The sequence below is a fragment of the Ruditapes philippinarum genome, unplaced genomic scaffold, assembly GCF_026571515.1.
Source record: "Ruditapes philippinarum isolate M1 unplaced genomic scaffold, ASM2657151v2 ctg3947_1_1_1_1, whole genome shotgun sequence".
NCBI lineage: Eukaryota > Metazoa > Mollusca > Bivalvia > Venerida > Veneridae > Ruditapes > Ruditapes philippinarum.
Genome location: NW_026852065.1, coordinates 33,335 through 59,813, shown reverse-complemented (window position 1 = coordinate 59,813; position 26,479 = coordinate 33,335). Strand labels below are relative to the sequence as shown.

The window sequence follows — 26,479 nt, the reverse complement described above, 5'->3', positions numbered from 1 at the left end:
AAATAGAAAAAAACGAATGTCGAGCTGAATGTTGTGCTGAATGTCTAGCCAGCTTCACATCCCAGCTCAACATTCAAAAATAGAAAAAAAACGAATGTCGAGCTGAATGTTGTGCTGAATGTCTAGCCAGCTTCACATCCCAGCTCGACATTCAAAAATAGACTAAAAACGAATGTCGAGCTGAATGTTGTGCTGAATGTCTAGCCAGCTTCACATCCCAGCTCAACATTCAAAAATAGAAAAAAAATGAATGTCGAGCTGAATGTTGTGCTGAATGTCTAGCCAGCTTCACATCCAAGCTCGACATTCAAAAAGAATATAAGAAACGAATGTCGAGCTGAATGTTGTGCTGAATGTCTAGCTAGCTTCAAATCCCAGCTCATCAGTGATAAATCGAATGTCGAGCTGAATGTTCTGCTGAATGTCTTGCCAGTTTCCCATACCAGCTCAACAGTGATAAGTCGAATGTCGAGCTGAATGTTTAATGACGATCTCTGTGCCAACTTCATGGACTTAGAGAAAATACTCGAGAGACAATTGATTAATTCAATGATATATTTACGAAAGACCGGTGGGGACATTACAACTTCATGAATTCCCGATTACAACTTCATGAATTCTCGATTACAACTTCATGAAGTTGAAATCGTGAATTCATGAAGTTGAAATCGTGAATTCATGAAGTTGAAATCGTGAACTCATGAAGTTGAAATCGTGAATTCATGAAGTTGAAATCGTGAATTCATGAAGTTGAAATCGCGAATTCGCGAAGTTAAAGTCGTGAATTCTCGAAGCTGAAATCGTGAATTCCGTATGTTGAAAACGGGAATTCACGAAGTTTAAATTGTGAATTCATGAAGAAAATCGGGAATTCATGAAGTTGAAATGGCCCTACCGGTCTTTCGTATATACTAGTAGACTTTTCCTGACACGAAAATAAGTCAACTGCAATATGAACTATATCATCTTCGAATCAATTCAATTTTACAAAAGCATCGTTCATTTTCCTCGAATTTTAATTTTGATATATTTCTGACCTCTAAGATACATATGTTATATGTATTATACAGAATTATCAAACTGAACACACGTTCAGTGAGTAAAAGATATTGTCTTAGCATAAGGTTGAAATACGCATACGTATTTAGCGATTGGCTGTATTTAATCAATGACTTACGATTTACTGATAAAAAATCGAACAGGAAGAAATGTAAAAACAAGACAATTGAACATCTTATTAATTGCTTATTTATCGGATTTCCTTGTTGTTGTTTTTTTAATTTTATTTACTCAAATTCAAATTTCAAATTCACTGTCATGAAGTCATAAAAAAATCCCAAAGACAAACTTATTTGTATAATCGAATTTATGTAAACGGTTATACTTTTTCTGTGCCCTTTTAAAGCATTGTGCAATGTATAATATAATGATAATAATAATAATAATAATAATAATAATAATAATAATAATAATAAAATCTTTATTTATAGAAGGTAACATACATATATAAATTGTTATGCTGGTAAGCTGAAAATATACAGCAGCGTTTCAAAATCATAGATTCATTTATTATACTAAGAAAGCCCTATTATAGCCTTATTCGTCATTTTCCGATTATGGACTCGTAGCTCCTGGAATTTGATAGGTCTAGTAATTAAGCGGGAAAATTGGATCATCATCATCATCATCATCATCATTATTATTATTATTATTATTATTATTATTATCATTATTATTATTATTATTATTATTATTATTATTATTATTATTAATATTATTATTATTGCTATTTTTATTATTATTATTATTATGGCTATTATTATTATTATAATTATCATAATTATTATTATTACTATTATTATTATTATTACTATTATTATTATTTTATTATTATTACTATCATTATTATTATTATTATTATTATTATTTTTGGTATTATTATTGGTATAATTATTATCGCCATTATCATTATTGCTGTTATTATTCTTTAAGCGGGAAAAATGAAATCATCATCATCATTTTTATTATTATATGTAACTATTGCTATTAATGCTATTATGATATTATCAATATTCGTTACCATTTATTAGAACTGATATGTTGACAAGGGAAGTAAGCGAATTATACCACATATTACATAATTATAGCAATAGGTTACATCCCTTGGTTCTGTTGGTATTATCAGACAAATCTTTACTTCCTATGTGCATGTTTCTGACCGTGCGTAATTGAGATCTTATATATAGTTTCAGATGATTTATTTTGTCATAACGAAAACTTAATTTGCACCTTTCATAAACATTTAAGACTTTCTTTTCAGTCTTTCGATGTATTACAATTAGATAGAATCTGCTTTCCCGTAAATTAATTTTGACTTGTTAATAAAAAGATATACTTGTGTATAAAAAGTGTTTCTTATTAACTTTTATCAGAAAGTTATGTTAATAATTTGAAGTATATCACATGAAAGTCAACGTATAGTGGAATCAGTTATTGTAACAAGCTGTTGATAATTGAACGCTGATAACAACTTGCACTTGGAATGTTTAAGGGGAGCGGTGGCCTAGTGGTTAAGGTGTCTGCCTCTCAACCCAGGGATCATGGGTACAAGCCCTAATCGTGCCACGACCATGTTTCTTCATATAACACCTGTACTGGTTGGTCCAAGGAGCTTCTCTGTGGGTGATTTCCCACGATTTGTTCAGCTATGTTAAAGTTCAGTACATCTACTTCATATGCTTGGCTAGAGCAAACATCTAAGCCTACTCGATCTTTCAAGACCTTCCATAGTAGGTGTTCTCTACGATAGCCCAAAATCAAATGAACCTTGCTTTTTACATATGCATAGTCGTTCGTGAAACGGTCGAATGACGCACAAATGACGTTCAATGGACGCAAAATGGACGTTCCTTTACCTTTAGTCACACGTTTTGTGCGCTTCAAGACCCTTCAGCGGTCGTTGACAGGTCGCCGAGTCCTTCAATGCAAAGCAAACGAGTAGCGATTGAGTAACGGCTGACTACCGATAGACGAACGTGTGTAACGCTCAGTGAAAGTTGGTAAAACGTTCCATGAACGTTCTTAAACGTTTTTCAGCGTTTGAAATTTAAATGTTGAAGAACGCTGGTCTGAGTGAGAACTTTTGTGCATGTTCAAAACTTTTTTTTTCGGACCAGCGTGCTCTACGCCGATTCGCAGCGATTACAGACGTTTTACTGGCGTTCACACAGCGTTCTTCTGGCGCTATACTAGCAACCTTGGGCGACTTACATCGTTTCCAAAAACGCCATAGAACGCTCACCAGAACGTCATGGTGTGACGGCCCCCTAAACGAGTGTGTCTTTAATTTCATATTTAATTTGATAAAATGTTGATAATTAAAGTCATAATAATTTGAATATATGTCTGACCGATCAGGGATTGCAAGATCAAACTGTACACCCGTACAGTAGTAAAAGATCTTCCTACAAAATATTGTCTTGGCAGAAGGTTGAAATACGCGTATGTTTATTGATTGACTGAAATGAATCAATGACTAACGATTTGCTGATAAAATATCGATCAGGAAGAAAAGTAAAACGTAAAATTGAACATTACTTTTTAAGTTGCTTATTTATCAGACTTCCTTGTTGTTTGCCAATCGTGTGATAATTAAATTCAGATGTAAAATGCACTGTCATGAAACTATAAAAAAACGAAGACAAATTTATTTGTATAATTGAATTTATGCAAACGGTAATTTTTTGAGTGCCCTATTAAAGTATTGTACAATGTACAATAAATTGTTATGCTGATACCCTGGAAATATACAGCAGCGTTTCAAAATTATAGATACATTTATTATACTGAATAGGCTAAAACTTGTTCCTTCGTTTTTTTGTATGAAACTTACAGTGTCTAACATTTTACGAGCCTAATGAACATTTTTACAAAACAATCATATTTTCATTGACACTTTATAAACCCCCTATACAATCATTATATCTTTTTGTGGGCATATGCTCTAGATGTATGTTATTGAGAATCACTGACAACTTATTTTGCCGTGTTTTAAACATATATTAATGTGGCATGCAAATAAAGAAATATGTCAAACGTATTTAATTCGTTGTGACACATCCTTATGTTATCTATGGAGGGGTTTTAAACAGGTAGCTAAGAGCTTTTTTGATTTATTTGTACCAGAGTAGAACAAGGGACAGATTTTATAGTCGTAATCTTCAAATACCTGACTACGCTGTCACATGATTAATTTACTGCTGCGATTTTGACCTTAAACTAAAGGTTATCTACCTAATATACATGCGTATTTACACTTTCACTTCCTATTCTGTTTATGGTACGAAACGGGTATAAAAAAAAGCCCGCATTATCAATCGATGCATGTGCATGCATTTTTAAGATTGTAAATTTCCATTTAGATAGCTTAACATGGGTATTATATATATACATGTATGTTTATAAAAACAAACAACTACTAAAGAGGTTTTCATTAAAGGCGTTCAATGTGTCTGTACACAGTGAGCATTTAATCTATTTTGTAATTTTTGAACTCATTTGTAAATTTTGAATTCATTTAAAGATTTTAATATAACATTTTTTAATAATATTTTACTATAAATAAAAAAATATAAATAAATAAATAAATAAATAGATAACAATAAATAAATAATTCAGTGAAATATGTGATGGTAAAGATAGTTAATAAACAAATCCTCAATGTTGACTTTCGCAATAATATTTTGTTCATGTGTAATATTTCTTTCTTAAATAATTATGTGCTTTATCTACACTTCATGTTCATATTTTACATGCATTTGTATATATGCATATACTCATGTTTTCTTTCTTATTTTCTATGTTAGTATTGTAGTTCTTAACTAAAGGGGGCGTCCCTGGCCGAGTGGTTGAGGTCGTTGGCTTCAAACTACTTGTCTCTCACATCCGCGCCATCGTCTTCAAATTATTTCATGTGAGAGAGCTATCCAGTTAGCGAAAGGAACGTTGGTGGTTCTACTCAGGTTCTTGCTTGTGTTTGATATAATTCACAAAGGGTCATTGAAGGTCTTCCTCTACTTTTAAAGCTGGAAAGCAGTTATATGATCTTTACTATGTTGATGTGATGTACTCTTCATCGGATAAAAAAACCCTTTTTATCTTTATTAATATATCAAGTGTTACTTAAAAAATTAAATAATTTCTTTTGGGCTTGTTCATTGAAACATTAAAAAAATTTTGTATGAGTGAAATTTAGCCCCGTAAAAAAGATAATGAATTTTCAGGGAAAAAAATATAAAATTAAAAATATTTGAAAAATTTATTTTTGGGTTGCGGTTGAGAGGTTTTTTTTAAAAAGGTAGATATTTTTTAAAATTTTTTCCTTTGGGAATTTAAAAAGGGGAAATTTGGCTCTCCCAAGAGGGACGCTCTTTTAAGGGTTGTAAAATTTATTTATTTTTTAAAATATTTCCCCCAAAATAAAAACATTTTACAAAAACGGTAAAATAATTTTTTTTTTTTTATTTGCCTTTGTACTTTTCTTAAAGGGTTTATGGTTTTTGCATAATTTTTTTAAATTACTGTTAATATCAGGGTGATTTTTTTGGGTTTACTACGAAACCAGTAAATGTTCCGGTCCTTCCCGGGTAACCAGAAAAACATTTTTCTAGTAATTGATTTCAGTCAAAATTTTTGCAGGGCCCCAAAAATTTTCTTTTTATGATTCATAATCTTTAAACTGTATTAAAATACCTTTTATTTTGACGACTTCATTGGGTTTAAATTTTTTAAAAATTTAAAAAAGATATTTTTTTAAAAAAACCCAAATAGGGCGGGACTGCTTAAAATTTTTTGGGTTTTTCCTTTTTATATAACCCCCACCCGACCCAATTTCCCCTTATCAATTAATTTCCAATCAATAAAAAAAATTTAAAAGAAAACCCATTTTTGACTAAACGAGGATAAAAACCCCCCCCTGTATTAAGCCGTGATAAACCGAAACTCATGAGGGGTTTTTAAACCCTTTGGTTCATTTAAATTTCCTTCAACTAAAACCCCCAAACATTATAAATACGGTGAAAATTTTGAAAAATGGAGTAAAAACTATTTACGTGAAATTAACATTACTGTGAGAAAACTCTTTAGGCGGCAAAAAAGCGCGGTTATTAAAAAAGGGCGTGGCTCACGGAATATAGTATTAATTTTGAATTTCAGTTTATTAGAACGGATAAAAAAGGTATTTCATTCATTGTGTTTATATTTATTTCACTTATTTCGTAAAATTTATAAATATCATCCATAAAAATTGTTTTCATCTATGGAATAACGTCGCCTATGTATAATGTAATCCCAGGTTCAAACAAGACCATAATGTTCACTTGAATTTAACTTTGGTTTAATTTATTCCTAAGCACGGTGCGGTATGGTTAACTATGACACACAACACACATCTCTTTATAATATAAATAATATTATGTATCTGATTGTTTATGTGTTTAACTTAACACCGGGATAGTTATTTGATAATAGCACATTTTATAATTTACAAACGTTGTCAGTTATGTAACATGTGTTCCTTAAAAAGTTGTTTAATTTTAACCCAATTTTTTATATTAATTAAACCATTTTACTCTTTTTTCAACTGAAAATTGATATATTATATTACAGCCTTCTTGCCCGCCCTAAGATTACAAAAAATGTCGAAACACCCGACATTAACAAAAATAAATTGATGTCAGTATTTGATATTTCAAACATTTGTGCATTTAATTTGTACATTAAGTAAATGTGTTTTTGGAAAGAAAATTAATCACTTCCTAATTTACATATTTGCCATCACATACCTTTGGTTCTCTCTGTCAGTTATAACCAAGCAGTTTAATATAAGCTATCCAAAGTACATTGTTTAATGTATGACACCTTAATCATAACATAACACAATCTGTATTAGGCATAATATACAGCATAAGCATATAATAAGCATAGATTTTCACACGAAAGGGATAAACATGTAAAAGAAGTATAAAATGTTTAAACAATTTACAAAATAATGATACAAATTTACGTGCTTTAATAAGTTAAAATCTTAAGGTCCATTTTTTCAATTAAAATAAATATTCAAATAAATTTATAAGTTCTTTAGAATATTGGCGTGTCATTAAAATTTATATTTATATTAATTTTAATAGAACATGTAAGCCATCTTCAGAAATATGGTTTAAGATATTGTTTTCCTAAGGCATACTAATTTGGACATATAAGGAAGAAATGAAATTCGTTTTCTATTACACTCATAAAGCATTTTATTTTGCATTTTTCTTTCCTTGATATCTACCTATTTCGATTGCAAGGTTATAGTCGATTAAAAATTTTTTTGACAAATTTCTTAATTTAAAAATTTATTTATAACAGATAAGCCCGAAAAAAATCATTTTTGGAAAAATACGGGGAAAAAATTTCTACTCATTGTTTTTGACAACAGGGGGTAAATTCCTGCCCTCTGAAAAATATTTCCATTTTTCCCCTATACAAAAAAATTTCATAAAATAATTGCATCAAAATTTGGGGGGAAACCTAAAATTTTAAAAATAATCTTTAAAACCAATATTTGTTCTAAACCTTTTTTCATAACCCAAAAACTTCTCGAAAAAGAAATTCAGAGAAATTTTGACTTATTTAAAACCCGTTGTAGGGTTTAGGAAAAAAAAATTCAAATTTTTTTAAAATTAACAAATAAAAATTTTTCGAAATTTAAACCAAAAAAACACAAATAGTTTTTTTGTAACAACCAAAAATAAACAAAAATGTTTTGAAAACCATTTTATTTTCTTTTTTTAAAATCACAGCTTTGCAAATTTATGGGTTGATTGTTTAAGCAATGGACTATTCCATATTGTTAAAAACTGTAGTGTTCATATCTTCTATTCAAATTATTATAGAAAACTCTTATTTGACGACTTCTCTCAATATCTTTTTAAACATAGTAATGTATTTAACATCAAGCCCACATCAAGTGACTTAAATTGAAAAGTTCCGTGTCTTTTACAAGATTTATCACAGTCAGATATGAATAACGCATTTAAATCTTTTATAATACTATTTTTTACCGTAAATGTTGAACGTAGATATCGAAAACGCATATAAAAAAGTTAACTTCACAACATATTTTGGGTTGTGTTTTGCGTCGCACCAACACTGTTAAGGACATATGGAGCCTGTTCAGCATTATTGGTGAAGAAAGACCTCAGATGCGCGTCTGAGCGTTATTTTAGACCGACTTTCCTTAAGCTGGTTTATAGCTGTTCTACATGAAAGAATGACAAAGTCCTGGCAGGATTCGAACCCTCAGTGATGAAGGGCAAGTGAGTTAAAATCAACCTTAATCACTCGGCAACGGGTGACCCTACACAACATAACAAACCAAATCGAAAACTTTCTATCATTATTTTTATTTTTGACCCCAAAGTGCGTTGGACGCTAAAGTGCGATGCGAAATGTAACATAGCAGTGTTACATAGCCTTATTCGTCATTTTCCAATTATGGGCTCGTAGCTCCTCGAATTTAATCGGTCTAGTAATTAAGCAGGAAAATTAGATCATCATCATCATCATCATCATCATCATCATCATCACCATCATCATCATCATCATCATCATCATCATCATCATCGTCATCATCATCACCACCACCACCAACACCACCACCACCTCCATCATCATCATTATCATCATCGTCATCGTTATTATTATTATAATTATTATTATTATTATTATTATTATTATTACGTTCAAAAAGTTTGTAATTGGACTTTGATATTACAAAATGCAGCTTACAGCAACATAGTCTTGCACTATAAAGTTTATTGATAAATCTGAGAGATAAATTCTTAATATGTCATTGTTTCTTGATGATAAAATTATTTTACCCATCTACTTTTACATGCTGGGTAAGATATTTGTTATTGTTCTGTTTTAGATTTAAAAAGAATATGAAATACCAGGCAGGATTAGTTGTTTATACGATAGTGATAATGAATATGATAGGTGAGTATCTTACCATCATAAACAGATTCCGTTGGTTTTAGTGTTTTACTATGATTAGTGTTACATTCTTTTTCAATTTTTAAAGACCAAATAACATAGCTTGTGCCAAGCCCAAAGAATATCTTTATAATCTGACATAAAAGAAATTAATTGTCCCGTATTTTAATTCATATTTCACTAATCTCTTCCTTCTGAAAAGTGATGATGTATAATATGTCTTAATTTTCAAATATATATACCATCCAGCCAAAATTAAATTGCATGTCACAGAAAATGCCCCCCGACCCCCCTCCCCCCAACAAAAATGCCTTAGAAATTCTTTAATTTTTATTTAACAAAAACATTTTTTTATATTTGATGTATTTCTATAGTTTCCAAAAGGTTACTCATTTACCAATTATCTTGACCACTTTTATCTCTATTGCTTTTTTGGCAATCAGTTACATTTATAATGATTTAGTATTTGAACGAAAGTCACAATACTTCTTTGTTTACATTTTGTTACTTTTATGGCAAATAATTTCAAAATAAGCGGTGTTTTTCAGGTAACAAGCATCTGATATGGTCTAAAACATTATCTAATGTTATAATACTTATGTTTGCTCTTTCCAAAGAAGTTTAAAAAAATCGTTTCTCAGACTTAATGTATCTTTAAGTAGCTTCATCATCGATAAATTCAGTATGGTATTATGATTCACAGGTCAGTGTCGGTGTCAGGGACGAGCACCAACTGTGAGTGGAGTACCGTCTTATGTAACATTTGATGAGGGCATTGACAATGGTAATTATAAACTCCTTCATAGAGAATAATTGAGTCGTGTCACGACAAAACCAACATATTGGGTTTGCGACCAACATGGATCCAGACCAGCCTGCGCATCCGCGCAGTCTGATCAGGATCCATGCTGTTCGCTTACAAACACTATTACATGTAGAGAAACTGATAGCGAACAGCATGGATCCTGATCAGACTGCGCGGAAGCCATTATGTTGGTTGGTTTTGTCGTGACGCGGCTCAATTCAGTTATATCAAATGAAATAGTAATAGCAATAGACTTTTTCTGTTACTTTATTTTTAAGGTAAAGTAAACACTCAAAGTCACCCACCTGGTTGTAAATTTCAAAAAAAAAATATTGCAGTTCTTTACAGTTGTCGGTTGTTATAATTTATCGATGTTTAATATTATATTGTTGTTTTTTCCACCCAGGTACAGTGTTGTTTACTTTTACTGCAACTTCGTCAGATCAAGATGAAAGAGTTACAGTTCAACCAATAGGATTCGACACTTTAAGTTTGGTTTCAATAAACCAAACTTATGGGAGTAACATCAGTGTTCAAGTTTTAACAGAAGTAGTTTTAAACCGAGACGAGAAGCAAAGTGGATTGGTGAGTTTATATTTGTAAGCCGAAATATTAAGTTTTATAAATGACAATCAATTAAAGTGTGTTGTTTAAAAAAATGTCAATTCTTTTAACACTTCTTCAGCAAATGATAGCTAAACTTCCACCATTCATTTAACAAACATTAAGCCTACAAAATTAAATAAAGTCATACCATTTAGTTATTTAGTTCATACATTATCATACACACAATCTTGTTTATCACAAATTTTACAAATTTTAGCCAGGACGTGGTACTGTCGTGCTTGAATTTGTTGTTACAGATCTAAAAAATAATGTCGTAAGTACATCTTCATAATGTATCATTTATTTCTCCATTTCCCATTTTCTATTTTATATTTACATTTAAATTTCGACGTTACGTCATGTGACTTTCATCATCATGTGACGTCTGTGAAGGCAGTGATTATAATCTGTAAAGGGAGGTAATCACTGTGAGGAGTTTGGCAATGACGAGGGTAACTGTTTACGGCGGTAACGAGTCTCTGCCGAGTTTCCACTAAACAGTTACGTGAGAGCTAGATATTCCCGTCTGTACCAACAGCCGGTGTTTGATTCTTTTTCTTGCATATTGCATGTCAAATATTTTCGGAACAGACATTATGAAAACTGATATTCTCATTACGCACTTTTTTCTTATAGAAGCGTATGAACATACAACTGCATTCACAACGGAAAAATGACGTCATCCTAAGAACGCGATTCATTCATAAAATGCGCGCGTCAATGACGTCATTTAAGCACGCGACTTGTCTTACATGGGGGTGGGGGTGTAAGACAGAGTTTTCTTGCATAGCAGACTGGCGTTTCTGTGAGTTTTACCCATGCCGGAAATTCCATCTAGCATAGGGGGTGCCAGATGAGTCGCGTGCCAAACAACAACGTCATTTTAGCGCACTTTATGAATGAACCGCGTTAAAATGACGTCATTTTAGAAGGGAAATATGTGCTTAGGATGACGTCATTTCGCCGTTGTTATTTAAGTTGTAAGTTCATACGCTATTGTAAGAAAATAGTTATGGATGAAATGACTTTAATTTCCATGAACATATATCATATTGAGGTAAACCATTTTAAATATGAAATAATATGGCAGAATATGCAAGAAAAAATATCTTTGGCAAGCCTCGTTACCGCCCAATGGGCGGGTCCCCTCGGGACGGATATCCCGGTCCGAACCGCAACATATGACAGATATTATTATTCTAGCACCGGTGTAAACGGTAGATAATCCTGTCTGACATGCAAGAAAATGCGATGACGACAGTGCGATAATGCGACAGTGCGATAGTGCGATGGCGACATGGCTGTAATGTGACACTGCGATAGTGCGATGGCGACAGTGCGACAAAGCGATGACGACAGTGTTATAATGCGAAGCACTGTCGTCATCGCATTATCGCACTGTCGCATTATCGCACTGTCGCCATGGCACTATCACATCGTCGCCATCGCGTTATCGCATTGTCGACTATCTCCTTCCGGTACACATGCTCTTGTATCTGATTGGGCGGCTCTTAACTGCTGACAAATAAGCTGACCATATAGAACGGAAAATAATTTTAATTTTGTAAATAGATTTTTTTATTAATTTTTTTTTTGGGGGGGGGGTGTCTTTTTCCTTTTTCTGTTTTTTGATAAGTAGCATAGTAGCATTTTATATCAAAGATAGGGAAACTACTTAAAGAGTTATACATACACGGAAAATGTAATGAATCGTGTAAAACTTTAATATAGTCGAAAGATATCAGATGAAAATGATGTTATGTTGACATTTAAAAGATGCAAAAATGTAAAAAATATTGTTTTATTACTTATATTAACAGACAAACAACAGACAAACAATCAATAATTCATAGCTGGTAGGAAACTAGGGGTTATAAATAACCAACTACCATCTAGTAAGTAGTTGGTTATTCGAATATCCAACTACCTACCAATTGACGCTCCTTGTACTATATTTAGGATTTTATCAATGTCTAAGATGGGGCCATTTTTGGTGCTTCTTGAATTTAGCGCTTATATTTTTCTTAAAGATAATAAATAAATATGATAAACCCTTTACCTCATGAGCATATTGTGAAAAATGGCCTTTTTTTTTTTTTGAAAAGCCTCCTGTTACAAGTTCAAACTGCTATGAAACTATGAAAAATCCTTCAATACTAATTAAACTTGGCGCCTCTGTAACAGCATGCTCAATCTTAAATTTCCTGTTACCATGGCAACGGGGAGACGTCTCAAAATTGCCAAAAAAAACCCAAAAACAACAACAATATTTTGCATTGTTTTTTCCATCAAAACTGATTTCAAAGTGCTGCAACTTTTCAATTGATTGAGATAGAGTAAAAGGCTTTTCAGCATTGGTTACACGTTACCTTACGATCGACCTGAGGCCTTTTTTAGCCTGTCAAATGTTTAAATTTTTCTTGGCGATGAGGGGTACAGCCGCCCCTTCAAACCCCAAGCAGTTTGGGGCACATCCGCCTTCTGGCAACCCCTTGATGTACCATTTTGATGGTGGGGGCGGCGCCGAAAAAATTGATCACTTTTTAACAACATTTCTCAATGTTGATGTTTTGATTGAACAGTTATTACAAATAATAATATAATTTGATCATATTTATATACCCAATACAAAAAAATCTTCATTCATTTCGAATAAACTGCAGTTTAGTCGGGTAATTTTGACAAAAACCCAGCGGTAAGGTGTCTGTCGGGTTACACTTGCGTTGACTTCGAGATAACATAATTATCTTCTTAAAACTTGAAATGATTGTTATTACAGCTTTATTTCCTTTAAGAGTAATCAATTCCCTACCATTTGGAAACAAGATATTGAAAATTGGTGAAAAAATGTTGTAGTTATGGAGTTCATATTAGGATGAATGCTGACAAATTGAGCGGCGAGTTGCATACCATTACTAAATATATAATAATTATGTATAAATTTTTTATTTTTTGTGGGAAATGAAGGTAATTGAATTAAAAGCATATATCAAATATTAAAACATGTTTCAAATGAAAAATACTGCAGTTAATATGGTTTTGAGTAGTAGGAGGGTTGTAAAGTGGGTGAGGGGGGGGGGGGTGGTAGTGACCAATCAACGCGCCGAACACCTATGTGCATACACAAAGAACAATAAAATCCAGTTCTCATTAGTTAACATATTTTATTTATAAAAGCATGAATAAGAATATTTTCACGATATCAGTACAATTATTGTTAATGTTTTCTTGTGATAATACAAATGAAAATGATACATTATTAATAAAATGTTTTGAGAAAATGACCAGTATTGACGCATTCTCTCTTTTTTATTCATAGGTTTCTGCTGAAACGCGGCTTTATATCAATGACATAAACGACAATGATCCAGTTCTAAATCCACGATCATACACATGGGGAATATCTGAAGTTGGTTCAAGTCTATAAAATCACTTCTTAACTGATACTGAAAAGTTTATAATACATTCTTAAGTCAGAAATTAACACAAGTCTCAGTTTGATACAACTAGTGCTCTTATAAGTATATTTTGTTTTGAAAAAGATATTTCGAAAACTGTTCTCCTTAAGAAATATATGATTAATCAAAAGCTAATGTTGTCTCCGCTGACTTTTTTGTTTTCATGAGATAGAAAAATATTTAAAAAGTTGCAGCGGCTTATCTTACAATTTCTACCAACTAACTTACAAATAAGATTTACTAAAATATAAAAAAAAAAAAAAAAATAGATGCTATAAAAAAATCAATAAAAAATCCATACACAAATCAACAACGTATATGTATCTTCAGAGACCTGGAAACGATAAGACCTTCTCTCAGATTTCCGCAACTGATGCCGACTCTGGAAGCAACGGTGAAACTGGATTGCGGTATGCTATGAAGGTAGTTAGTTTTGTGTGTTAGTTAAAGAACCAGCGCATGGTCATGCACAAACAAGTAGGACGAAATTGCTTATGCAGAAAGTAGTGTACATATTAATATTTTGATATGTTTTGCTTCCTGAAGATTTTATTATATACTTGTAACTAGGTTTTCTATTTAGAAAATCCTAGTTATTAGATAGGCGAATAGTGGGCGGGCGGTAGAAGAGGTTGTCCAACATATAATTTCCTCTCAGTAACTAGAGTTAAGAATGAGATTATGTATTAGACTTGATATATTGCAAGCTCATGTGGATACCTTAATTGGTACCGCTTTCGGTCCCCATAGGGGGATCACTGTTACTAAAAATATAGAAATGATTTTGGCCGATCACCAGAGTTAGGAATTAGATATTGTATTCAAACTTAATATTGGGCAAGCGTTTCTGGATATCTCGCTTTGAATTACTCCCCACCCTGTGGTGTACATAATCAAAGTCACTGTTATCAACAATAGAACATCTTTCCGGTCAATAATTAGAGTTTAGATTGCGATATTGTAATCAAACTTGGAATATAGCAAGCTGATGTGGGGACCACCTTTGAAATTGCTTTAGTGACGCTATTAGGTCAAGGTCCAGGTCATTTTAGAAAATTTGTTTCGGCAAATAAATGGAGAGAGGAATTAGAATCAAACTTGAATTTAAAGGAAATATTTGTAGACAACTTGCACGGGATTGTTTCCCCCCAGGGTCAAGGTCAATGTCACTGATATTAAAAATAAAAAAAAATGGTTTCCGGTCAATAACTTCAGTTAAGTATGAGATAATCTTTTCAAACTAAGCAAACAACAAAAACTTGGTACTGCTTTTGGACCCATAGGATCTAGGTCAATGCCACTCTTACTAAAAATAGAAACCTGGCTTCAAGTTAATAACTAAAGGTAGGAATGAGATGATCTTTTCAAACTTGGTATAAACTACGCTTATGTAGAGACCTGACAAGAGTTTTCATTTTGATTACCAATTTATATTTATTATTTAATATTAAAAATTTGAGGGTCAGTATTAAAGTTTAGATGTATATAAATATCTTGTCAATACAAAGTGATACACACCTGCTAAATTTTGCAAAGTATTGTTTTGAGGATTTGTTGAAATAAGTTTTGATTTATCAATGTTTGTATCACTATTTTCATATGCATTTGATATTAAATCTAGCGTGTTGCAAGACCAGGTGAAACATATTGATATAAATTGTAATAGTAGTTGCAATTCCAGTGTTATGATTTACATTTAAAACCTAAATACCATTGCCTACAATAGCAACCACTCCAACAAGGTCATTACAAATTCCTTTGGCTATCTCTTTTCTTCATCAGAAAATATCAAAAGACAAAAAGCATGACTATTATTAGACAATGTAAAGAAACAAATATGCCATACACAATAAGTATAAACTTTTACTTGAATTAAAATTAAAATAGCTAAGATATATGTGTGGAAAAAATGTGAGTGAAGATTACGACCCCGCGAATTTAAACACCAATATCTATGTATTTGTTTTAAGTTTTTGTAAAATATTGTGTTTGTTTTTTTTCAGGCGACTTCACAGGTAATCTTACTTTTTATTTACTACAATCAAGTTTCACTGGATAAATTCAAATAGAATCCAAAATTAGACTCTATCATTAAAATTGTTCTACCAATAAAAAATATGTAAACATGTAAAATAATTATATTTAATTGAATTACGTATACAAATGAGCAAATAACATCTGTATCTTTTATACAAACAATTTTTATTTCTTACAGGATATTCAAAATATATATTTATATATTATATGTAAGTTCATTTTGTATTTGATAGTCGAACTCGACAGCCATTGCATACAATGAAATGTTCGAAATGGACTCAATATCAGGAGTTGTTAAATTAAGTGAGGGGAAAGAGTTAGACTATGAGACAAACAGCTATTACCAGTTCAACATTACAGTGACGGTAAGCATCAATAAGGCTTGTAAATCTTTGTTAATTATGCAATTAAAGAATAGATATTAAAGATAAGATATAAGATTAAAGATTACAATTAAATATTTATTTTTGTTAAAAAAAATTAGAATGCAATTTAATAAATACAAGATACATGCATTAAGGAAATATTTAACAAACAGAAATGATTTGAATTCTTTTCATTGAAGTAAGTTTATTTCATACTTTCCAGTGTTTTATTGTAATATATCAGATGATTATATTATGATAAACCACTAGTGAAATTTATAATATATAATTTTCACTGTAGCCGGACTATATCCGAATGCGGATGAAAAGAAAATCATAACTAAATGGAATAACAGGCAGAAATAAATGCCGTCATACATAAATTGTGCTTCTTTAGGAAAAGGAAGTGATGTTACCATACATCATGTTAAAAGTTTTACAAAATTAGAGAAATTTAACAGAACTATATTTCAAAATTGATGATGTGACGTCATGATGTGATGACCTCACAAAGGAGAATGCGCGACGTTACGCGGCAAAATCAGTAAAAAGTACTTAAAATCACTTAAAAAGCATGAAATAAAAAGAAAATGTATTTGTTTTACATATAAGATAGAAATATATTTCATTCGTGAACACCAGCTATTATATTTTCACTCGTGGCAACGCCACTCGTGAAAATATTGCATCTGGTGTTCACTCAGTGAAATTATATTTCAATCTTACATGCAAAACAAACAAATATCCTCTATATACTTACTTGAATATAGCTTTTGTCGGAATAATCAGTTTTTGTCACAAACCGTTAAGTGCTTTGGAAATAAAAAGAGGCGCAGTTGAGAGAACATTTTAACTTTACCGAATTCATCACACTGTATCTTCCGTGAATCCATGTGTAGTACATCGGTAAAATTATTCTTTAATTCATGTGTGTTAAAATGCAAAGCCAGTATATTAAAACAAATTACACAGAAGAACGATAAATGTAACAAAAAGACGAAAAAACTATATAATGTATTCGAATGTAAGTTCTATTTTAACAATCGAGTTGTTTTTACATTTACTCGGACATAACAGGATGAAAATGGACATGGGCGAACGGGAGAGCCTGGAGATCTGATTATACGAGTTTTAGACGTACAAGATTCACCTCCGTTCTTTACGAGAATTCCATACAGGACCACAATTGTAGAAGAGAACATTTCTGTGGTAATAAGACTCCTTTAAATTGTAACCCAAGTTATCTTCTCAATTTCAAAAGAATCTTCCGCATTAACACATGCCCTTAAACGTTTTGTTTCGTTAACAAATGCATTTCTACCAAGTTAAAAACTACATATTTGTCCTATTTTGAAACTCTGACACCTATATCTAGATCAATGCAATTCAACCGATGACATTTTATATTCAGGATACCACTGTTATCTCGGTAACTGCAACGGATGGAGACTCCGGTGTTCCTAATAGAGTAAATTATACTATACTCAATGGTAAGTTATTAAAATTGTAACACTGTCAAATTATTTAAAGTACAATATTAAAATGATGTCTTACTCGTGAAGAGACTTTGGAATTGAAAGATATTTTATTTAGAATTTCACAAAAATCGAAGAAATACAATGCTATACACAAATATTATAAATGTCATATCCTAGTTGGTATTATTTTCAAGGGACATGTTCATCGTTGTTTGAAATAAATCAGAACGGTGACATAAAAACAACAGCTAACATAGACAGGGATACAGGAGATGTTTACGATGCGTCTGGCGTGTGTATTCTAAATGTTCTGGTAAGCTTTACAATATTTCTATTAAATGATAATTATATTTGTTCATATTTTGTTGCTTGAATTTTTCTCATATGAAAATTCATAAATACAACGTGTTTATAGCGAATTACCGCAAATATTTTTTTGATAAGGAAAAAAATTATTGTTTGTACTTAGTTTATTAAGTAAAATGATGTGACAGATAGAATTAAATATTGTTTCCTGTGCCACCGACCATATGCAAAAACATATAATGAACCTCTTGGAACAGGCCCAAGAAATAGACGATGACCCGAACAAGCAGTTTGGAAATACAACAGCGATCACAGATGTGACGATATCCGTTGAGGATATTAATGATAATCTACCTAAATTTGGAAGCACAACGTATAACGCTACAATCCAAGAAAATACTCCAAAGAACGTTCCTATCACGCTATTATCCCCTGCTGAGATCATGATATATGATGCAGATCAGGTTAGTCTTCTTAACACGTTAACTTGTTTGCTGTTTAAGTATTTATATTCTTTTTACTCGACAAACTTTTTTCTCAAAATTGCTATGCAAAATATTTGGTCGAACATTATACGTATCCGATAAAAATATGTTTCATAAACATGCTTTTACCATTCGATATTGTATGTTCCCACGACCTTACTCGATTCTTTTATTAGTGTTTACTGTTATATTGCCATTTATTACCTTTTCAAAGATATATTGTAATCTATATAAAAGCAGTTTGCTTGTTAAAAGATAAAAAGTTATTTTTTTAATTTTGTGTAGGGTGAGAACGCAAGGATGGCATTATCCCTATCCTATCCAAATAGGACGACATGTAATGATTTCATCATTTCACCTTCTACCATCCCAAAGTCTGGTTCAGCTTTAATTAGAGTCAACAACACAAACCTACTTGATTATGAGACGATAAAGAGTATCACCTTTCTTGTATGTTTAACAATTACTCATATCAATAAAATAATTAGATAAGGCTAATATCGACACTAGTTTTGTTGGGATGTTAGTCATACAAACACTTTTAACATTTTCCTACTTACATCATTTTGAAGCGTTGTATCAATTAGTTATGATACTTTAAATAACTAAAAGAATTCAATACAGATAAATGTAAGGATGAACGTATGGAATACCTTTAGACCATAATCAGACATACTGCTCAATAAAGTACTTCTTAATAGTTTGTATATTGTAACCAGTACTGATAAACGTACAAGCGTAAAAACAAAATAAATTGATTTATTAGATCAAGAGAAGCATATTTCATGTCATACGTTTTTTTTTTAAATTCTAGATTGTAGCTCATGATAACGTAAATTCAACGACAGCAACGGTCACATTGTCGATTACTGACATGAATGACAACAACCCACAGTTTGGTAACTCCAGCTATGAGTTCAGTATAAAAGAGAACACCAAATCAAATGTTTCTGTCGGAAATATAACAGTAAGTTATCACGAATGGTTATTCGGTTTACCTTAAATGTTAATCTTACATTAGATACTTTAATTGTCTTTAGTTTAGATTTTTTATAATCCATATCAAAAGTGCCAGAAAATTGCATGAGTTGGGGTAAAAAATTATTTTTGTTAAGCCAGCCGACTACACGCCGCAATTCACCAAATTGATAATTCATTCCTTTGCAAAAACACGGGATACGGAGCTCAGATAATTTCTGTCACTTGCTAATGATATCAGACTCTGAATCCACGTTTCTTGATGCGATTTTTGTGTCGCTTGCTACAGAGTAGCCCACGACCAAATGATATCACCACTCCGTTGTCAATATGTCCGTCTGTCCGTATTACTCCTAAAAAAACTATTGGTGCAGTTTTATCCAAACTTTACAGGAATCATCAGTACCAACTCTAGTTGCGCACTTCGTCGGCATTTTTCAGTTAAATGATTTTTTGTGAGATTTTTTGGCTCTTAAATTATTTTTATTTTGAAAGTTTGTCGGGTCTACTGTTAGATCACTTAGTCTAATACAATTTTAATAAAAGGTTACATTATTCATCGGTACTTCAAGGACTTGAGCAATTTTCTGGTTGAATTATTTTTGGCTGAGTTATGGCCCTTGAATTAAAAAGACGTTTTGGTCTGTAACTGGTTTTTGTGTTGCCTGCTACACACAAGCTAATAGATGCTACAGAGTTGCCATGACTTAAAACTTGTCCGGAACAACTGATACAATTTCATCAAAACTTGTCGTGAAGATCATTACTATTTTCAAGTTCAATGATATTTGTCAGAGTTATTGACTTAACTTATTTTTTTAAGTTTCGTTTGGACTACTGCTCGTATACTACTAATACAATTTGAGTGAAATAAACAGGGTTGACAGGTACCCCAAAAACTTGTGCATAATTAATTAATGGATTTTCTGATTGAATGATTATTGTCTAAGTTACGGCCCTTAGACACAGGCAAAATTTTCATTTCTTCGATTTAAATTTTTATTTAAAAAAAAATGTTCTCGAAATGAATACACTAAGCAGTCAGGGGAACCAAAGTTTCCTTATAAAGAATGAAATGGTGGTTTCCCACGCGGGTCAGGTTAGAGAATTTAGATTTTACAATAGTTGTTACAGAGTCCAGAGCTTTTTTTAATTACATTACTTGTTTTAAAACTACTTGGTGACGCTGTCGGCGTTTCAAGCCAAAAATATACCAGTATAGTATCTAAACGGAAATTCATGCAAGGACTTAAAAATGTCATTTTAGCATGATTTGAGTAAATAAGGTCAATTTAATATTTTTGTCATTCATTTGTTCTAGATATCCCTTTAAATAAAAAGCGTTTTCCCCCTTAATGATTTTGTGTCTCCTGCTACACAGAAGCTACGAAGAAGTCGGTATATATAGGGAAAAACTCACCACAACCGCTTAATTGGCTGCATGTTATTGTGTTCATGTCAAAGCGATATTTTGTCAAAAAAATCTGTATTTTAGTATTCAGTTCTGTACTGTAGGCAGAGTCGAAACTGATAATATAATATTCTTAAAGCTTTGAATATAAATGAGCTAAAACTGAAACGGTTTGGATTAAATTAAACACATTTAGAGAACGCGACTTGATAATTTCATTACACATGCTTTTTTACCTGCTTATTTCAAAGGCAACCGATGAGGACTCTGGTGAAAATAGCAAAATCATATTCTCTATATCAGGTGGAAATGGAAGGTATGCGTACAACTTATCTCATGAACGTCTCATACATACCGTGGTATAATATACATATGCTTACGGGTGTCAGTAAAATTGTTATTTTATTACAGTAATTAGAATCTTGGTTACCAATGCATTTCTGAAGATTTATGAGGTGCTCAGATGCTACCATTGAGTACAACAATATTTAAAAACATGTCATAATTGATTTATAATGGTGACAAATTACAGAAATACGAAGGTTTGATGCAAGTTAAGGTTTTTCAAGTTGCTATAAAACAAACAATCAGTCCGGCTTATACGATGAAAAAAATGCTTTTGTACGTAATTCAAACTGTACAGACTCATTAAATGTACATTTAATTATTTAACAGTAGTTATGTTTCATCTACAGGTTTAATGTGTCTGCCGAGACTGGCAATATTGTTACTAACTGTGGAAACTGTTCAGTAGATCTTGATCGAGAAAAGGTTGATATATTCTATATGACGTACACAGCAACTGACAAAGGTGGTAGGAGCAACTCTACATCTTTGATAATACATATTACTGATGAAAACGATAACGCACCAGTGTTCAATAGACGTGATTACTTCGCGTATATTGATGAGAATGACGAGAAATACAATACCACACCTATAATTAGACTTGAGGTACGCCACAGTATACATTTTTGTCATTTTCATTCTTTATTAATTTTACGCAATAAGAATGAACATAAATCATTTAACAAGGAAAGCTAATGAGCATACCGTAAAAGATATTATTCATAATGTAAATAATTTAGGTTGACATCAAAAACATATATTTGTCAAATATATATACGAACAACATATAAGAATACTTTAAACTTTTTATATGAGAAGATTAAAAAATTATTGCAGTTTTCTTTTTTCCCCTTTTTATTGTTCACGCGTTTAAAATTTATTTTTTATGTAATATGTCTCTTATAGGCCCATTTGGCCGGGGGTATACTAGTATTAAGTTCATGTTTTGTATGTCATTTCTTTGTATGTTAACATATAACACATTAAAAAAATTTATTTACTTACTTATATAATTCACCTAGTGTTGATACGTACAGTTTATTTAAACATACTTTAGATTTAGAACAATACTTAAGTGTAATTAAAGAACCAAAGTATAGAATAGCCTTATCTAGATTCAGAACATCGTCTCATAATTTAGCTATAGAATATTGAAGATATCGTAGTATTCCAAGAAACGAACGTTTTTGTGAAAATTGCCAATTGAATCAAATAGAGAATGAATATCATTTTTTACTTATTTGCCCGAAGTTCTCCGATTTGAGAAAAAAGTATCTTAAACGATATTACTACACATGGCCGACTAAGCAAAAGTTTATCAATTTAATGTCTGAATCATCGTTAACTGTAATTAATGGTTTAAGCAAATTTATATATCATGCTAACACTTTAAGAAATTAATCCTATCAAATGTGATCTGTATTTTATTCATATGATTGTAAGGCTCTTCTGAAAAAATCCATGTACTTGTGTTGTTTGTGTTTATATATTTTGTACTTGCTATAAACATGTATTTGTTAAATGCAATAAAGTTTTGAAGTTGAAGTTGAACTTATAAGTAAATATACAATGGTTCTTTTCTTCTTTGCAGGCAACAGATCGCGACGAACCTGAAACCAATAATAGTAAGGTTATTTACGATATTGTTCATCTATCTGAGATTGACATGAATTCTAATATAAGCATACCAAACAAGTCCATCGGAGAAATATTTCTCAGCACTCCCGTCGATTATGAACGTTTGAATAATAAGTCTGGAATAATACAGGTCACTGTTCAGGCTAGAGATTTAGGTGATCCACAAAAGGCAACAAATGCGAGTGTTTTAATATATGTACAGGTGAGTTTTTTGGGTTATATTCATTTTAGATACTTATTGTAAACACTCCTATGAGGAATCTTTATTATTTAATTGATTAACAAATATCTAACACATGAAATGGAAATTACCTGAACATAGTAAATAACAGTAAAACACCTTCTGTTAATATGTATTGCAAAATAACAAATGACATAATACCCTTGACAAAACAAAAAACGTACGTTTTAAGAGCGTTATGAGACGTTATTTCTATGATAATTATAAACATGTTAAGTAACGTTTGTGAGCTAATAACTAGATTATAGCCTTGTTGTACATAGAAATTAAAACGTAAGTGATACATTATTGAATGGTAACTGAAGTTGGCATATTATACTGTTATGCAAACATAGAGAAGTAATATACAAATAAAAAAAATCAACGTTTGAGAGTGACGTATACCTTACCACATCTGTCAACACAGGACATTCAGACGGCACCCAACAAGGCACTGAGTTTCTGTTATAAGTGTATATATGCAGTGCACTTTGTTACTGAATAAGCAACATTCATCGTTTCCATTGTTTGAATTATTGCAGGACAAAAACGACAATGCACCGAAATTTATTGATTCACTTGTCAATATGACCATCACGGAAAACTCAACATCAGAAGTTGGACACCGTACGTTTGTGTTATATAAAACACAAAAATAGTATTGTTTAGTTAGCTTTAATTAAAAAAAAATAACAACAAAAAGATTTTTTTACATTTAATATATAAATTGGTTTAATGATTTATTTTAAAATTTCTTAAATCCTTTTTTCCCTTCCTTTTTTATTATTATATTTGTAAACATCTGCTCTTAATAAGAATCTCAATGCTTAGATTTTCTGATTACAAGGAAATTGAAGGTCAATTTGGTATGTTTGAGTAGGGGATTAGATTTATAATATTATTGCACTTTCAGTCACAATCGTGGGATCTGTTACTGCGACTGATGCCGATGGAACAGACCCGAACAATAAGACTCAATACTTCATCCAATCTGGTGCAATGGATCACTTTGCAATAAATCTTACTACTGGAGATATTTATGTACAAATAAATGCGAAACTAGACAGAGAAAATATACCAAAGTATAACATTACAGTAATAGCTATTGATCAAGGTTCACCACCCATAACTGGGACAGCTAGAGTCGTTATAGACATAATTGATGTTAATGATGACCTACCATATTTCAATAGACCAAATTATGCCGAGAATGTGTATGAAAATAAGATGGGCGGAACAGCGATTATAACATGTGAAGCCTTTGATAAGGATAACGATCACGAGCTTCAATATTCCATTGCTGATGTTCACGGCAGAGACGAAACGGGTGCACAAGTAAATGAGTCACTTGTTAAGGTAATATCAATGTTTTATAACCACTTGCCTCTCACCGCCTTGTGTTTGAGTCCAACTAGGGACTTTGGTTTTATCTCATGAGAAAGCTATTAAGCTAGATAACAAAACGTCGGTGGTCCTACTCAGGTACCTTCTCGTGTCATGAAATATTGCACGAAGGGGCACCCAGTGAATTTCTCAATCAGTTAAACTTGAAAGCCCCCATGTAACCTTATAGTATACGTGTGACTTAATACAAAACCTGGCATGACTGATAAAATAACCATATGAATTGTTATGATATAGTAATATTTTGAACTATAATACCACATACTGTTAAGATATATTTTTAGATTATACCTTTTTATTCTGTAATTTAAATCCTATATAAGATAAATAGTTATTTTTGATAATATACCTAAATGTTGATCTTTTCAAAATTTTATCTCTTGTTTAAAGGATTTCTTCGGAGTGAATGAAACACACGGTATAATATATGTCAAGTCTGAACTGGATAGAGAGGTAGCTAAAATCATTGTTCTGACCATAATGGTCGAAGACAAAAAAGCCTACAACCCGTCTCCACAAAATGCAAAAGGTATTTCCCCCAATTTTCTGTAGAACCATAAAATCTCCTCTTTTTGTTGATGTGTATTTACGCATACATCAATATTCAGAAGATGTTTTAAATAACCTTTTCGTGTAAATAATTTGTTCGGATAAGTTACAAAATAAGATTCTAATTTTTTTTTAATAATTCCTTTCACTTATTCGGCTTTGTCAGAAAGGAAACATTGTTAGTCCATGTCAGTTGATTAACTGAGCATCTATTTAACAAATTATTTTTTAGCCTGGTTTATAAGTTTAAGTAAAGATTATTTTTATAGCATTCAACAGTAAAATTATATTGCTTCCATAATATTCATGGTTGATTCTCAAAAGACGCGTTACATAGAATGTCTCTGTTATCTAACGCACAAATAAATGGTACAAAAAGAGAATAAAATGTTTCGGAACAAAATATAATGCTTATATGTTAAATGACGTTCTAACCGTTAAGCAGTTATTATGTGCACGCGAATATACTTAATATTTTTCTTTCATACAGGCATTTTAATATTATTGTTATTCTAATTCAAACATTAATTTCTGAAGCTTTTACATAGCTTTTTACATTTTAACTAATATTAAACCAATTAAATTATCAGTTTCATCTATATAGTTGCACATTTTCAATTCAAATTTCTGAGGAGAGGTTCATCAGTTTGCGGATGAGATTTGGCCTGTTAATTAAGTATAATTGAATGTGAAAGATGATTAACGCACCAGAAACCTGCATAAGCAGTATTACATCGTCGTAACTTAATAAGTATCAAAATAAATAGCTGAAATGTACTTCATTTGCTTGGCATTATAAAGGAATCTTAAATTGGCAAACATTGACTTTATAGACACGTATTTCTTTGTTGCTTTTCAGCTTTACTTACCATAACACTGTTAGATATAAACGATAATGCACCAACATTTTTACAAACACCATACACAGTCAATGTCAGTGAAAACGCCCAGAATCCAACGATTCTTCTAACAATAACTGCGATTGACGTGGATGAGGACAATGAGATAAGTTACCAGATAACCGATGGGGTCAACAAATCTTCATTTCACATTAATCCTTCTAGTGGTATGTAAAACATTGTTAAATGTGTCTCAAGAATTCACCTTTTAAATTGATACTGATACGCAGGTTCAGTTGAAAATGAAATGTCAAAACCAGTTCATGTTGTAGAGACAGATTAACAATGCGAGATTATAATGTCATTTCACTTGATGACCTGTTAATAATTATTAATACTTTAGTTTTGATTGAAGAGTATCTTGATAAAATGTTCATTATGCGTCTATGTAGTCTTTGAATACCATTACTTTCATAAATCTATATTGAAAAAAAAATACTAAAATACAAGTTG

At 31.6% G+C, this 26,479-nt stretch overlaps 1 protein-coding gene across 1 annotated transcript in view; it reads left to right on the top strand.

Annotated features, from left to right (window-relative positions):
- The first annotated feature begins 6,054 nt into the window (after nt 1-6,054).
- The window catches only part of LOC132748281 (cadherin-23-like), a 35,980-nt gene continuing 15,555 nt past the window's right edge, over nt 6,055-26,479 (top strand). Inside the window, exons 1-21 of the mRNA XM_060737854.1 lie at nt 6,055-6,235; nt 8,975-9,042; nt 9,743-9,823; nt 10,251-10,429; nt 10,668-10,724; nt 13,770-13,859; nt 14,239-14,331; nt 16,179-16,310; nt 17,388-17,519; nt 17,722-17,800; nt 17,983-18,101; nt 18,352-18,558; nt 18,865-19,029; nt 19,394-19,546; nt 21,220-21,284; nt 21,664-21,922; nt 22,908-23,156; nt 23,717-23,801; nt 24,088-24,530; nt 24,969-25,107; nt 25,987-26,193. Coding sequence (XP_060593837.1) covers nt 8,988-9,042; nt 9,743-9,823; nt 10,251-10,429; nt 10,668-10,724; nt 13,770-13,859; nt 14,239-14,331; nt 16,179-16,310; nt 17,388-17,519; nt 17,722-17,800; nt 17,983-18,101; nt 18,352-18,558; nt 18,865-19,029; nt 19,394-19,546; nt 21,220-21,284; nt 21,664-21,922; nt 22,908-23,156; nt 23,717-23,801; nt 24,088-24,530; nt 24,969-25,107; nt 25,987-26,193 — 2,989 coding nt within the window. The 5' untranslated portion in view covers nt 6,055-6,235; nt 8,975-8,987. The remainder of the gene's footprint in view (nt 6,236-8,974; nt 9,043-9,742; nt 9,824-10,250; nt 10,430-10,667; nt 10,725-13,769; nt 13,860-14,238; nt 14,332-16,178; nt 16,311-17,387; nt 17,520-17,721; nt 17,801-17,982; nt 18,102-18,351; nt 18,559-18,864; nt 19,030-19,393; nt 19,547-21,219; nt 21,285-21,663; nt 21,923-22,907; nt 23,157-23,716; nt 23,802-24,087; nt 24,531-24,968; nt 25,108-25,986; nt 26,194-26,479) is intronic.